Source organism: Piliocolobus tephrosceles, chromosome 11 (assembly GCF_002776525.5).
Source record: "Piliocolobus tephrosceles isolate RC106 chromosome 11, ASM277652v3, whole genome shotgun sequence".
In the NCBI taxonomy this organism is placed as follows: Eukaryota; Metazoa; Chordata; class Mammalia; order Primates; family Cercopithecidae; genus Piliocolobus; species Piliocolobus tephrosceles.
Genome location: NC_045444.1, coordinates 50602638 through 50619699, shown reverse-complemented (window position 1 = coordinate 50619699; position 17062 = coordinate 50602638). Strand labels below are relative to the sequence as shown.

The 17062-nt window shown below is 38.0% G+C and overlaps 1 protein-coding gene and 1 pseudogene across 1 annotated transcript in view; one reads left to right on the top strand and one right to left on the bottom strand.

The window, feature by feature from the left end:
* Positions 1-17062, top strand: part of COBLL1 (cordon-bleu WH2 repeat protein like 1) — a 167035-nt gene that overhangs the window by 86520 nt on the left and 63453 nt on the right. Inside the window, exon 3 of the mRNA XM_023217327.1 lies at positions 12663-12851. Within this exon, the coding sequence (XP_023073095.1) occupies positions 12663-12851 (189 nt within the window). The remainder of the gene's footprint in view (positions 1-12662; positions 12852-17062) is intronic.
* LOC111546200 lies at positions 8651-8728 on the bottom strand (annotated as a pseudogene).

Sequence of the window (17062 nt, the reverse complement as noted above, 5' to 3'; positions counted from 1 at the left end):
TGCGCGCTCTCTCTCATGGTGTCAGATACACACGTATGTATACTCACACATTTGTATATGTGTATATATGTACTACATGCATAGAATATATTTAGAGTAAGGTGAACAAAAGCTGGCCCTATGTCTATTAAAGGTCTGAAGTGATAACTAAGCATGAGTCAGAACAACTTCTAAGATGTATTTGGGAACCACCTTTGCACAGCATAGTGATTTTTTTATATATACATGAAAAGTATGGCAGGATGATAAATGCTGTCCATTTGTTTATATGAATTTAAAAGGGCATTTAGAAGCAAATGAACTATCTAATTTCATTTAAGAAAAAACAGCTTTTGAGTTGAGACCTAAATTAAATTTAAAGAATGCTGTCATTACCTACATGACCCTTTTATTACATGAGTTAGAACACAGAGCAGGTTATGTCTTTCTGGGTATATGACAACTAAATTATAATAAAGCTTCATCTACTCATGCTAACCTTATTCTCGAAGGTCTAATGATACAAAGAGGTTCTATTGTGTTCCTGTGGCCCACTTTACATAATTGCTATCTTCCTTAAAAGTAGTAAAAGGGGAAGATTTGAGAGAGGTATAACAACAAAAAATGAATCAACCTAATGAAACTACATTTAAGTAGATTCATTCTTCAAGAATTAATTGAACGTACTCTGCAGAAGGTAATGTACTAATCAAAAATGCCAAAATTATGTTAATGGTTTTTGCCTCAAAAAATGTTACTGGCAGATGAGGTGATGTACTTTGGAAACTATGCACAAGGTACCCTGGGGTATTTCCTGCATTGTGCTAGTCACTTGGCTATGTCTTTGCTCGTTCTGCCATACTCTACATGCTAGAGGGAAACCTGTGTCTTTAAAAGCAAAAATTTTTTAAATTTTCCTATATTTATTTCAGACAGGGTCTTGTTCTGTCACCTAGGCTGGAGTGCAGTGGCACAGTCATACCTCACTGCAGCCTTGACCTCCCAGGCTTAAGTGATCCTCCTACCAAGTAGCTGAGACTAGAGGTGCATATCAGCATGCCAGGCTAATTTTTTAATTTGTTTGGTAGAGATGAAGTATTATTATGTCATCCAGGCTCTAGGGTTCAAGTGATCCTCCTGCCATGGGCTCCAAAAATGCTGGGATTACAGGTGTGAGGCACTGCGCCCAGCCAGAAAGCTGGGTCTTGTCTTTGGATTTGCTCCACTTCATCATCACGCAGAGATGGGTGTGATAGATCATCATAGCTAATTATTGAACAAAAGGATTTACATGTTTCCTTTAAATACAGACAAGATCCTAAATGAATTTAAAATAGACTTCTATGTGTAAAACAAGAAAGGTTCTTGGATTGTAAAGAGGATGTGCTCTAAATGTAGGTCATGCCAGGAGCAGTGCTTTAGAGCACAGCGAATATGTCAAATCACCTGAAACTGAAAGTCAGGTACAGGGTGTATGTAGAACTGTCATTCTAGTTTGCTTTTGAGTGGTGAGACTGCAGTCAAGGTGTACGCTGGGGCTGAAGTCTCTATTAGGGAGAGATTTGCTTCCAAGCTCACTCTTGTGACTATTGGCCTGATATGTCAGTTGTCACATGGGACTCCCCATAGGGCAGCTGGATTCTCTCAGAGCAGGAGGATGCCTAAAACAACACCATGGTCTTTTTGTAACCTAATCTCAGAAATGACAGCCCATCACTGTTGCTGCATTCTGTTTACTAGAAGTGAGTCACTAAGTCCAGCCCACATTCAAAGGGAGGACATTGCACAAGGAAGCAAAGTCATTGGAGATCATCTTAGAGGTGGTCTACTGTGGTAAGTGTATTTCCTTAAACTGAGTATATAAAAATATTTTAACATGTAGTCAACATACAATAATTACCAATAGATGTTTAATACCTTTTACTAAGTCTATGGAATATAGTGTGTATTTTACACTTATAGCACTTCTCAACTCAGATGATATATTTTCATTGGAAATACCTATCTGTATTTAGATGTCATGAAATTTATACTTGAAAAAATAGATTCTGGGCCAGGACGGTGGCTCACACCTGTAACACCAGCATTTTGGGAAGCCGAGGCGAGTAGATTATTTGAGGATGGGAGTTCACGACCAGCCTGGCCAACATGGTGCGACCCTGTCTCTACAAAATTTAGCTGGGCACGGTGATGTATGCCTATAATTCCAGCTACTCAGGAGACTGAGGCATGAGAATTGCTTGAACTCAGGAGGCGGAGGTTGCAGTGACCTGAGATTGCACCACTGCCCTCCAGCCTGGGTGATGGAGTGAGACTCTTAAAAAAAAAAAAAAAAAGTTCCTATACACAAGTTGTCACAAATATACTTAAACATTTTCCAATAACTGAATAGTGAATCAAGTATCAGTTTTAAAATTCACATAAAACTAAATAAACTAAAACTGTAGTCCCTCAGTCACACTAATTATGCTTCAAGTGCTCAGTAGCTACATGGCTGCCATGTTGGACAGCAGAGTCCTAGAAGTTTTGCTGCAGAAGAAGGGAGAGTAATGACAAGGTACTTGGAAGAAGCAGACAAGCAGTATTTAAGATAATATAAATTTCTGCTTTTCTTTTTTTTTTTTTTTGTGCACCTTGGAGAGAGAGATTTAAAGTGGCAGAAACATGGGATGTAATTGATGTGACTATGGTCAGACTTGAGTGGAGGTGCCATGGAGGCAGAAAGCCTGAAGGGATGAATGGCTTGTGGTAGGGACTTGTTATTCCAGGTGTTGAAACGTAAAATAATTGAGTGTGGGGGACTGAAGCAAGAGCTTTTCAAAATTTTCCTTTGGGTTTGCCATTCCCTTCATCATTTTTTCCTAGTGTGAATGCCAAGAGAGAGAAAAGCACTTGGAAATGGATCCCATTTTCCAGGCTTCCATTTCCTATGAGCCTCAGAGGAGACCCTTTCCTGACCAGGAGCAGAAGTGTTCTCAGCATAGGAAGAACTCCCTGGGAATGGACGTCCTGTCCATGTGACTCTTTCAACCAAATGCTGCTTGTAAATTTGTGCAAACACCGTGCCCTGCCCTGACTGTAGTCCTAACTACCTTGTTTCCATTTCCAGTCTCTAAACAAAATTGTGCATAAATATTTGTATGTTTGAGGTAAAGGGGCATGGGAATATCTTGTTCAATAACTGTATTTTGTAAATGAGAAAATGGAAGACCAGAGAAATTAAGTAATTTACTTATGGTAACGCAAGTGGACATTTAGGGTACTCCCGGGCCTTTTGATGTCCAGTATATTGTTTCTCCAACCTCACCTGGGGAAGTAGCTGACTCAGTGGTAGGGCTGGGGTATGGGTACATCTGGCATCTGCCTTCCTGTTTAAATGTTGAGGCTTATGGCCCTTGCTAGGGTTACTGGGGCAGGGGGTGGATTTGGTGGGTTTTCATTTGTAGTTATCCCATGTTCTCTGTGCTTTTGGGCAAATTTCTTAAACTTCTGTAAACCCCAGCTAAGTGGCAGTGGCAGTGGCCTCGTAAGATTCAATGTAGACCAAAAGCACCTTTATAGGACTTAGAGTAGATGTTCATGAATGATTTGAATGACTTCTTATACCTCTGGCTACAGAATAGGTTTACTCTCAGCAACCCACCAAGTTTTTGCTCTTCTATGAACTCATGAAACTAATATGACCTTCCCTCCCTTCCTTCCTCAGTTAAATAAAAAAAAAATGCTCATAGAGAACCCCATCTTGTGCCAGTTATAGTTCTAGGTGCCAGCAGAGAATGAGACAGGCCAGGTCCCAGCCCTCCAGGAATTTTTATTCTGGGGTCAAATGATAAACAAAGAAATAAGTAAATAAGCAGGATGATTTCAGATAATGATAAATGTGATGGGGACCAAGCAGGGCTATGTGAAGGGTGGGCCACGGTGGGTGCGGTGCACCTTGGTTAGAGAATACCACTCAAAAAAGGAGGAAATATTTTAGCTGAAATATTTTAGCTGAAGAGGAGGAAATATTTTAGCTGAATTCTGAATGACCTCAAGGAGTAGGCAATATGAAGTTTTCTGGTTAAAAGCATTTTGGACCGAGGGCAAAGCTGTGGAAGGCCCTTGAGTGTGAAGAGACTGGGTCTATTTCAGGAAAGAATGCTGGTGTCAATTACATGGGGCATTGAAACTGGGAGTAACAAAAGGGGAGCTGAGGTTGGCTCGTTGGTTCTCAGACTTTAGCATACATCAGAATCACTTGGAGGGTTGTCAAATGTGGCTTCTAAGGCCCTGCCTTTAGTGTTTTCTGATTATGTATGTCTCAGGGCTATGGCGGTCAAGTATTACGGCTGATGCTCTGAAACCATATTTAGCTCATCTGGGGCCTGCAAGCCAAGGAAAAGAATTTGGGTTCATCAATGCGTTGGAAGGCCAGTGAAGGATCAGAGAGATGTGATCTGATTTATGTATTTTTTCTTGTTTTTCTCCCCCACTGACCTTATGGCATACATATTTAAAAGATCACTCTGACTACTACAGGGGAGAATAGATTTTAAGGGACAAGAGGAGAAACAGGAGAGACCAATGAAAGGGCTTTTGAAGCAGTTTGGGCAAGAAAAGATGATGCCTTAATTACTGGTAGCAGGTTGCTGGTGAAAAGTATAGAAGTTCAGGATATGTTTTAGAGTTTAGCTCCCAGGGGAATTGTTAAAGGATTGGAAGTAGGAGATAAAGGACAGAGAGGAATTAAAGTATGCCTGCTGGAGTTTTTTTTGCTTGAGTTAACTGGGTGGTTAGTGGAGCCATTTGTTGAGATGGGGAATAATATAGAGTAGGTTTGTGTGAGAATGAGGATTAGAGGTGAAGAGGAGAATCAAGTTTTGGTTATATAACATTTGAGATACGTATGGGACATCCAAATGGAGATAACCATGAGATGATAGGGAATAAAAGTCAGAGCTCAATAAACAAGTCAGGGTTGGAGATGTGAATTTGGCAGTCACTGACATATAGTGATATTTGAAGCCATGGGGTTTTATGAAGTCCCTTGGAAGTAGAGGTTGTAGAAAGTAGAGAAAAAGGCAGAGAATGGACTCTGGGTTGCCCCACCATTTAGAAATCGGAGGAGGTGAGGATGGGGAGACTGAGGAGTGGCAGTGAAGAAGGAAGAAAACAGTAGATTATGTGCCCACACAAAGAAGCCAAGGGAAGACAATCCCTCACAGAGGACTTCAGTGGCTGTGAAATAGTGCTCAGTGTGACCAAGATGAGACAGATCATTGTCTATGATTTGGACCCTCATAGGTTTTTGGCAACCTTGAAGAAAAAAAAATGTAATATAAGAGTCATACAATGTCTTAGGTTTCTCATCGATTTTCATTTTTGCATATCTTTTCAAGCCGTTTTGACATATTCAGTCTTTGAAATTAGGCTCATCAAGAAAAGAAGGCTTTTATTGTTTTTAATTGTATTCCCTTGAGAACATATTACAATGTTATGCCCACTTCTGAACAAATCTTATTTAATAAATTCTTCTGTTGTTTGATTAAACCCAGACAAACTGAGAAATTGTGTTGAGAAATTGGTCTCCAATTTATAATTGAAATACATAATTTAGTGGCCATCAAAACACTGCCAGTTATTTTGAGGGACTGCCTTATCAATACTTACCATAATAAATCCTGTGTTTGATCACCCTCTGTGTTGAGAGAGGGTTATTGTTAAATTTATATTTGGTCTTTAGACTGCAATACTTAGAAACCCTATTGTTTTAACACTGAGAATTCACTCTTATATTTTTGTCTTTAATGTTGAAGCCATATTTTTATATAGCAATTTTCTGAATGAAACTGTAAGAATACTTTATAAATATGATAAATACAGCAAACTGATGAGATCCCACTGGAGTTGAGTAGCTTATTAAGGATGTAAGTGTATCTCGTATAGTATTTTATACCTTTGCTTTTTCAAATCAAGACTAGAATTATGTTTTGCTGAGCTCTTTTATTCCCTCTTCTTAGCTCTTTTAAGGATGTTATATTGACAGTAATGGAGTAATGATTACAGTGGGCACATGATTTTGGAGTGCCCTATAAATCAAAATGATAAAAAGACCAATCAGCAGTAATAGTAGAACACTAATTGAATTCTGTTTTAAAATGAGGTTATGATATTTTCAAAATATATTATTGAGTAATGCAAATTTTGCCTTAATTGGCATTATTAAAATTGAGTATAATATTGAGATAATTTTAATAAAGCAATGATTTGCATAAGCAATAATTTACTGTAGCTTGTTATTTTTAAGCTTGAAGTAAATTAAGTAAATTATTTTTGCCCTGATGTGGGGAGAGTTTTCTTATTATAAATATCTTTCCAATATAACCTCCTCTCCACTCACCCTTATGTGAAATTTGCTCTTGTTTACTGTTAAGGGGAAAAAACCTCTGAAGAGCAGACTGATAGTCAACAAGGCCACCGGAGAAGAAAAGCATATGTGAAAATCTATTTGATAAGAAAACTAGCTCAAACATTTCGTTTAAAAGAGTGAGGAGGCTTCAATGGCAGTTATTATGATTTTTAAATATTTAAATATTTTAAAAACTTAGTATTCTTAAGTATAGTAGTTATTGAATGTTAATGAATTTCCTATATTTAGGTGGTAATACGCATTTTATTATTTTCACTGTACTTTTAACTTTGGGTGACAATTTTGTTATTACTTCAGAGCCTCTGACCAAAAAATTAATGTTAGGAGAGTTGTGAGTAGGTAAAAGATATTTTCAAAATTTTGCTGGTGACTAAAAGGTCAAATAAGTTAAAGTCTTAAAGCTACTTAGGATCCAGGCCAAATCCAGGCTTCCATCTGGTATTCTTTTCACTAGACTGGACTATGTAGTAAGCAAACTAGATAAACACATTCCTAAATTTAGTGCGTATGGATCACAATTGGGAACTAACATATAATGATCATACAGACTCTGCTTATCAAAATTCTACTTTTCTTGCAAAACCTGAGTCTCTTGTCTTTTCTCTTTGAAGCATGCCTTGGTGCTGCTTCCCACCCCACACAGCTGGGCTCAGCTGGCTTTCATTGACCTAAATTTTCAAAGTTGCCATCTGTTTGATGACCCTTCTTTTTCGTTTTGTATTATTTAATTATGCATTGCATCTTCTTGGTTGTACTGCGCATTCATTGTGGAAGGATCTTGGTCTTATTCACATTGCTTTCCATTTTTCAGGAACAAAAGTAACAAATACATTATTAAATTGAAATAACAAGTGGGAAGATTAGGATGTTTTTCTAGAAGTCTTGTGTAAATGCCCCAGTGTGGTGGCTCGTGCCTGTAATCCAGCACTTTGGGAGGCTAAGGTGGGAGGATTGCTTGAGTCCAGGAGTTCAAGACCAGCCTGGCCAACATGGCAAAAGCTGGTGTCTAGTAAAAATATAAAAATGAGCTGGGCATGTGCCTGTAGTACCAGCTACCCAGGAGGCTAAGGCACAAGAATCGCTTGAACTTGGGAGATAAAGGCCGCAGCAAGCTGAGATCGTTCTACCGCACTCCAACCTAGGTGACAGAGCCAGACCCTGTCTCAAAAAAAAGTTCTGTGTGAATGGTTTTTCAACTAGTGCTTTGTCCTACTTTCGCTGTCTTAAAAGAAATTGGCTTATGTATAGTGGTTAGAGATGGATTTTCATCACAGACTCAAACTACCTGAGGAGGTAAAACTGTCACATACAGACATCAAAACTGAGAGTGAGAGGAGTTCACTGCAGTGTGCAGTAGACAGGGAACACGTCCCCATAATTACGAAGTTCTCAGTTATCCCTTGCTAATAAAGCCAATGTGTATTTTTCATTCATCTTGTAAAAAATATAACATAATCAGTTAATTTTTTAAAAAAATCCCAGATAAGTATGAAAGCTCATTTTATTTTTTGGTGGTAAGGACTGTTTTCCTTCCCAATTTTAGGTGTAGGTAGTGCATCTTCTGTGTTAAGTAGTCATTGAATTCACTCTTTCAGCAAATATCAGTGCCTACTATGCGGCAGGCATGGTCCCAGAGATTCTGTGTATTTGCAAATGTGTGGACAAGGTGATAGAGACAAGTCCCTAGTCTCATGGAATTAATTACCCTTTAACGGAAGGAGACATAAGTATGTTGCTCATTAACCCTGTGGCCAAAAGTAAAGCAGAGAGAGAGATGGGGGTGTTAAAGTCAGGAACAGACGCTGTAGACGGCCTGGTATTGTGGATGTGTTCAAGGAAAAGGCAAGAGTCCTGAGATTGGAATGCACTGAGCCCAGGGAGAAAGTGTTAGATAGGGGACTGGAGAGGCCGGAGGTAGGGAGGAAGGAAGGACCTATTACAGATGGTCCCCTGCTTGCAATGGTTTGACGTATGATTTTTCAACTTTATTGTGGGTTTGTCAGAATGTAACCTCATCATAAATTGAGGAACATCTGGATTTATGACGCTTTGAATTACGATTTTCTGATTCTATGATGTGTTTATTGGGGATATTTGGTACATTTTGACTTTGTATTTTCAATTTAGGGTGGATTTATCAGGTTGTAATCCCATCATAAGTAGAGGAACATTTGTATAATACTCTGGTTGAGGCAAGAAACCACTGGAGAATGTGAGAAGTGAGGCAGTGATCTGACTTGTATTTTATTTTATGATTTTATTTACTTATTTTTCCACACATTCAGAGAAACTTCTCTAGTAATGAACTACAGAAATGACCCCTGAAAGTTTAGTCATCTAACTTGTATTTTAAAAAGATCACGCTGGTTGTTACATTGAGACTAGATTACAACGTGACAAGGTTGGGAGCAGGGACACCAGTTGGCAGCTTGAGCAGAGGTGTTTGGTGATCCAGGTGGTTGGTGGATTCTGAGTCTATTTATGAAACAGCTGGCGGAATTTGTAGATGGATTAGATATATGTTTATATGAACAAGGATTTTTGGCCTGGACAAATGAAAGAAATGTGATTGACTGAGATGGGAATACTTGGAGAATCTTTTTAAAATTCATTTTTGTTGCTATTACCAAAGTTACTTTTTCTTTCATTGTACTTTATGACTAGTTTTTGCTGATATTTATGTAGACTATTGACACCTTCATATATGACCTCTGTACCAACCCACCTTACTGAATTCTCTTACTTATAAAATGTTTCAGTCGATTCACTGGTTTCTCATCTCTTCTGACTTCTCTGTGCAATTTTACCAAACCATTTAATTCTAAAAAGTACCATTTTCTTTTATGGCTCTATTCACTTTCCTCTGCCTGAAATATCAGTTATTTCTTGCCTTTTCTTATGTTTTCTATTCATTCTTCAAAACCCAGCTCATGTTTCCCATCTGTAAGACATTTCTGGATTCCTAGGAAAGTTTCGTTTTCTTCCTGTGACCTGCAGCTGCACCATCTGCATACCTGTGTTAGAGCAGTCATCAAACTTAATGGTAATTTTGCCTGCCTGTCAATCCTTTGGGGCTATGAACCCTTCAGGAATAGGAACTGAGTCTTACTCATCTTCACTTTTCCTGTGTTTAGCTGAATCTGCTCTGATAATTGTCTGTTATAAAATAAATATTTGTTATACACGAGTGGTCAATTTCTGCAGAGTTAAAAACTGAAATTTGAAATTGGGGGCATTCTTCTTTAAAGGGATTTTTATAAGCTTTTATTCATTGTAACAGTTTTTAAAAATGTAGTTTTGCTACTTTAAAGTTCATATGGGACCAAAAAGCCCGCCAAGACAATCCTAAGCCAAAAGAACAAAGCTGGAGGCATCACACTCCCTGACTTCAAACTATACTACAAGGCTACAGTAACCAAAACAGCATGGTACTGGTACCAAAACAGAGATATAGACCAATGGAACAGAACGGAGCCCTCAGAAATAATACCACACATCTACAACCATCTGATCTTTGACAAACCTGACAAAAACAAGAAATGGGAAAGGATTCCCTATTTAATAAATGATGCTGGGAAAACTGGCTAGCCATAAGTAGAAAGCTGAAACTGGATTCCTTCCTTACACCTTATACAAAAATTAATTCAAGATGAATTAAAGACTTAAACGTTAGACCTAAAACTACAAAAACCCTAGAAGAAAACCTAGGTAGTACCATTCAGGATATAGGCATGGGCAAGGACTTCATGTCTAAAACACCAAAAGCAATGGCAACAAAAGCCAAACTTGACAAATGGGATCTAATTAAACTAAAGAGCTTCTGCACAGCAAAAGAAACTACCATCAGAATGAACAGGCAACCTACAGAATGGGAGAAAACTTTTGCAGTCTAGTCATCTGACAAAAGACTACTATACAGAGCTACAAAGAACTCAAATGTACAAGAAAAAAACAACCCCATCAAAAAGTGGGCAAAGGATGTGAACAGACACTTCTCAAAAGAAGACATTTATGCAGCCAACAGACACATGAAAAAATTCTCATCATCACTAGCCATCAGAGAAATGCAAATCAAAATCACAATGAGATACCATCTCACACCAGTTAGAATGGCGATCATTAAAAAGTTAGGAAACAACGGGCTGGAGAGGTTGTGGAGAAATAAGAACAGTTTTACACTGTTGGTGGGACTGTAAACTAGTTCAACCATTGTGGGAGACAGTGTGGCGATTCCTCAAGTATCTAGAACTAGAAATACCATTTGACCCAGCCATCCCATTACTGGGTATATACCCAAAGGATTATAAATCATGCTGCTGTAAAGACACATGCACACGTATGTTTATTGCAGCACTATTCATAATAGCAAAGACTTGGAACCAACCCAAATGTCCATCAATGACAGACTGGATTAAGAAAATGTGGCACATATACACCATGGAATACTATGCAGCCATAACAAAGGATGAGTTGATGTCCTTTGTAGGGACATGGATGCAGCTGGAAACCATCATTCTCAGCAAACTATCACAAGAACAGAAAACCAAACACTGCATGTTCTCACTTATAGGTGGGAATTTAACAATGAGAACACTTGGACACAGGAAGGGGAACATCACACACTGGGGCCTATTGTGGGGTGGGAGGATGGGGGAGGGATAGCATTAGGAGATATACCTAATGTAAATGACGAGTTAATGGGTGCAGCACACCAACACAGCACATTTATACGTATGTAACAAACCTTCACATTGTGCATATGTACCCTAGAACATAAAGTATAATGAAAAAAATGTAGTTTTGTTGCTCTTGTAAAATAAGTCTTTTCTGAAGTGTAATATGTTCTATTATTATACCACTAAGAGTTACGGGCTTGTAATGTACAGTGTAGGAACCTCGCTTCAGTCTTTTCATGATGAGTCATATGTTAAAGGAGTTGGAGTCATGAGACCTTAAATTTTGAAAATACTGAATAGGTGGATGTTATATATTTACTTACAAAGAAGCCTTTTGATCTTGTTTGGTTCTAATGTTTGCCTAGCAAGTAAGGATGGGAGGAATTGAAATTTATATTTTTCTGAGTGGAAAGGAGTAGTATTCATTCTTCTAAAATCAGTTAGCATTTTATAAAGGTAATATTTTCAAAAAGTTCAATTCACAGTGTTTCAAATAAAACCATAAATATGTCATTACTTATAGTTTATTTTCACATTTTATTTTTTCAACCCATCAGATGTTTGGATTGGCCTATGTAAGTTCAGAATGTCTACTATTCCTGTTATAAGTTAAGAGGTTGCCTTAGTGACACAAAAATATTTATTAGAAAATTATTAGTAATGTTTTTCATTGAAGCAGATATATTATTTATCAAACAACCCATCATAGTTCATTGCTAGGTACAGTGGGAAATATAGCCATCTATGTGCAGTGGGAAATACAGCCATCTTTCTTGCTTTCGCTCTTTGAGATAGGGTCTCACCATGTTGCCCAGGCTGGACTCAAACCCCTGGACTCAATGGATCCCTCAACCTCAGTCTGCTGAGTAGCTGGAATTTCTGCTGTGTGCCACCACATCTGGCTAGCATGCTTCATGCTTCTTTTTTTGCAGGGAGTTATAAGTGTAGGTAGAGAGTTAAAACTGGTACCCAGAAAAAAATATTTTAAAAGTTACATCTATGGAATTGGTACGTACTATATCAATTCAAAGAAGGAAGAAATACTGTGGAAAGGGTAGTTTGGGGCAAGCAGGGTGGATTTAGCTAGTCTTTGAAGGATAAGGTAGGGTTTGTCTGAATGGAGAAGTGGAACATACTACATCGGAAACAAATAGGATGAAGGGCCCAAAGGTAAGAGTTACTGTGAAGTGAGAGAGTGAGATATTGATCTCTATCCTGAAACATTAAGGATTTTTTAAATTTATCTCATCAAAGAAAATAAATTTTCCTCTTGACTTGCTAGAGTGAATACACAGTAACTGAATTTAATAGAGGCCAATGTAAAATCTCTTTATCATGTTTCTTTTTATGTCCAAGTAATGTAGGCATAGTACTCAAAACAAAACAAAATGCTGCCTGGAAAAGGAAAAAAAAAGAAATCCTAATTTGACCATCCAACACCAACAGTTAACATTTTAGAACATTTTTTCTAGATGTGAAAAACAACTATATATATATAAACTCATATATATATGAGTTTATAAAATTGGATCATATTAAAAAGTTACCTTAAAAATAAAATATTTTGTAATTTTTGTGTTTTATTTATATTTTAGGCGAAAACCAAAAGCCAAGGCACCGCTTCCTCCAGCTGAGACCAAATACGCTGATGTCTCTTCAGCTGCTGATTCTGTAGAATCCACTGCTTTCATCATGGAACAGAAAGAAAACATGATAGATAAAGACATTGAACTCTCAGTGGTCCTGCCTGGGGATATTATCAAATCTACTACTGTTCATGGCAGGTACGCTGGAGTGAATGAAATATCAGGACCTCCCCCTTCTTATTCCACCATTGAAAGCCTCTGTGATATATGTCTTGATGTTTGTTCTTTGAGAAAACGCTTCATTTATCACTCAGTTTAGTTACCTGTTAAAAAAAGAGTGCCAAAATGGTGTTACAATTTTTCTGGGCCGGGCGCGGTGGCTCAAGCCTATAATCCCAGCACTTTGGGAGGCCGAGACGGGCGGATCACGAGGTCAGGAGATCGAGACCATCCTGGCTAACACGGTGAAACCCCGTCTCTACTAAAAAATACAAAAAACTAGCCGGGCGAGGTGGCAGGCGCCTGTAGTCCCAGCTACTCGGGAGGCTGAGGCAGGAGAATGGCGGGAACCCGGGAGGCGGAGCTTGCAGTGAGCTGAGATCCGGCCACTGCACTCCAGCCCAGGCGACAGAGGAAGACTCAGTCTCAAAAAAAAAAAAAAAAAATTCTATCAATGTTTTAATATCAGTGCTATGAATTCCACAAGCCCAATTAAATGTTTTGAAATCTAGAACCCTTTCATATCTCGTTAGTTACCTAACAAGTTTTTAAAAATAAGCCTTTCCTGGAGGAATGGCCATCAGTTATATTGATTTTGTAAACCAAACATACAAAACAAGCCCAGTGACCCACAGGAAAATCCTATCCTTCTCAAATTTTTCTTCCCACTTTAAGCTGCTTCTTTAAGTTTGCAAAACTCTTAATTTTAAGAGTTTTATTACTTTTTATTAAATACTTTTGTATTTATCAAAACAGTTAAATCTGTCTGTAAATTAATTGGCAGTTTTTTAATTTCATTGAATGATTTAATTAATTTATTTAAAATGTGGGTGAGTTAAGTAGAAAAGTAAAATCAAACTTTATCCCAGCAAAAGGAAAGATGTGATTTAGAAGACTGATATTTTTAAATACCTTTGTGAAAATTGGAAAAATGGAACAAAGCCAAGTGTAATTTTCCATTTCACTTTGAAGTGGAAAGTTACATGAACTATAGACTTGGTCTTGTTCTTTCACCTTCAACTGCCTATTTGTTATCAGGAATCGTGTTTTAGAAATTTAAGCTGTTTTGACCTTAGCTCGCTCGCTCGCTCTCCCTCTGTGTGTGTTTGTGTGTGTGTGTTGTGTATAAGGAAAAGAATATGTTGGGTATTGCATTCTTACAGTCTAGTTTTGTCTAGAAAACCTCATTCAAGGTAACTTTAATTTTAAGATGTATCATTAAAATCATGTGTAACTTTATACAGATTATTTAAAGTAGATGAAAACAAAATAGTTCAGCTTTAGCAAACCATATAGTGTTATTTAACTCTGATTACATTTGAGGAAGTTGCATTTTGCCATTTATTTTGTATTGAAAGGCATTTTGGAGATCACACATTGAACCCTATTTATGAGATTGAGAAAACTGTGTCTCTGGTAGGCTCCCATCTGCAACTGTGGATGGCCTCGTATGTGTGAGAAAGACATCTTGAAAGTTAGAGACAACGACCATTATCATCAATTCTTGAAATAATATTACTCTGGTTTTAAAAGGATAATGGATCTGGCTGGGGGTAACAAAGGCAATTCCTTTTTTTATATTTATTTTATTTTATTTTTCCTGAATTCAAAGTAAGTAAAAAAAAAAAAAAAAGTCAACCTTTTTTTCTAGTTCTTCAGAGTTGCAGGTGATGCTGGTTTCATCACAAATACTCTTCAGAATTTCTTCTTAGGGATGTACCAGTCATCTATTTATATTGCCTTATTCTCTGCTTGCTATAAGTGAATCTCTGGGTTCTTCAGATTTTTTTTTAAACCTCAATGACTTTAATATAAGAAGCATGTTTTTTCTCTCTGTCCTGTCACCCATCATAGTTATTTTAGACTTTTCCATATGCCACCCTGAGTTAACTTTTCTTCTCTTTCCTCAACTCTGGAAACCGAGATCCATGGTCAGCTTCCCTATTTCCACCAGAGAATGGTGGAATCTCATCACTTTAAAACTGTTCCAGTTCTTAGATCTTAGGGTTCCTTATTTGAATACTACCTTTTAAAACATCTAGCTTATCCACTTTCTCTTTAACTGAATTAGTTCTTCATCCTCCTCAAGTCTAATTTATGACTGTTCTGTAGGATGCTGCATTTTTCTTCATGTCTAAATTTTCATCATATCTATTTTTTCTTCATACCTGATAAATTCTACATCAGACATTTCTCCTACATTTGTACTTACAAGCACCCTAGATTTTTCCTACCCTCCTTCCAGCATGTTTGCCTCCTCAGGTCCCTAAATCTGAGTAATTTTTCATCAATCAGCTTTGTGTTTCTGGGCCACCAACTATTTTGAATTGCTGTAGTTTTTTTTTTTGTCTATGAAAATGTATTATAGCTGAATTGATAGGATTAAATATGATTAAATGAAATACTATCAGGGCTTGGCACCTATTGGCTTCCTTGTTTTGTTTGTTTGTTTGTTTTGTTTTGTTTTTTAATTGGGAACTGCTTTTCTTAACCCTGGCTCTCTTCATTTACCTTGCAGATTAATCTAAAACGCCTCTTTGTTTGTGGTACTACCTTTGATAAAAGACTGCAGGACAGCAATTCAATATCAGATTAAAGAAGTCCAAACTACCTAGCCTGGAGATTGGGATACCTTATTTTCTCCTCCAAAATTAAGTAGGCTTTTTCTTCACCACCATTCTCCTTTCTTTGTGTATTTTTTTTTTTTTTTTTTTTTTTTTTTTGGAGACAGAGTCTTGCTCTGTCGCCCAGGCTGGAGTGCATTGGTGAGATCTCAGCTCACTGCAACCTTCACCTCCCAGGTTCAAGCAATTCTCCTGCCCCAGTGTTCCAAGTAGCTGGGATTACAGGTGAATGCCACCATGCCCAGCTAATTTTTGTATTTTTAGTAGAGACAGGGTTTCACCATGTTGGCCAGGCTGGTCTCGAACTCCTGACCTCAGGTGATCCACCACCCCCAGCCTCCCAAAGTGCTGAAATTACAGGCATGAGCCACTGTGCCTGGCCCTCCTTTGTGTATCTTAAGCTTCACCACATGACTCTTTGCCTTTCCTTTGCTCTACAAATACTCTTTCTTTCACCTCCATACTTTTATGAACTTTTTTTCCCCCCTGGTGTAACTCACTACCCTCATTTTCTCCAGTTAGTTTATACAGCTCAGGTGATATATTTTATATAAAGGCTCCCTGATCTCCCCGGAATCAAGGATTAACTCCGACTTCCAAACTCTTCTGACACTTTATATCATATTTATTACATACTGTTTTATGCTGCAATGTATGTGTAGGTCTTAGCTTTCGAAGAAACTACAGAGCCATGAGAATATCATTACTTTTCTTTATAGTGCCTAGCACAGTTTCTTGCAATGTAGTAGGCATTTCATAAATTTATCAAAACGAATATTGTCTTCCTAAACCCTTAGGTGTAGATGGAGGTAGCAACATAAATGGTGTGAAGAAGCACTTGAAATGAGTCCTAGTTGTTTACCCAGAATCTTTTAAGTAAAGATATTTTCTCCAGGCAGAGAGCAAGATAGGAGTGCCCCAAATTCGAATTGCTTTTTAAATTTTGTTTAGGGCTGAAGAGTTTTTCTGAGAGTAGGATTTATATCAGTGTGTTTGTTTGTTTAGACAGGGTTTCAGTCACCCAGGTTGGAGTGCAGTGGTAAGATCTGGGCTCACTGCAGCTTCTGCCTCCCAGGCTCAAGCAGTCTTCCCACCCCAGCCTCCCAAGTGGCTAGGACCACAGGCGTGTGCTACCACGCCCAGCTAATTCTTGTATTTTTTGTAGAGATGGGATTTCCCCCACGTTGCCCAGCCTGTATATCAGTGTTTTTACTATGGGGTTTCATTTAGGGACTTTGTTTGCAGTAGTTTTATAATTCAGACATGACTCATTGATGTTATGACTAATTTTCTATTTTTTTTTTTTTTATTATACTTTAAGTTCTAGGGTACATGTGCATAACGTGCAGGTTTGTTACATATGTATACATGTGCCATGTTGGTGTGCTGCACCCATCAACTCGTCAGCACCCATCAATTCATCATTTATATCAGGTATAACTCCCCAGTGCAATCCCCCCTCCCCCCTCCCCATGGTAGGCCCCATTGTGTGATGTTCCCCTTCCCGAGTCCAAGTGAGCTCATTGTTCAGTTCCCACCTATGAGTGAGAACATGCGGTGTTTGGT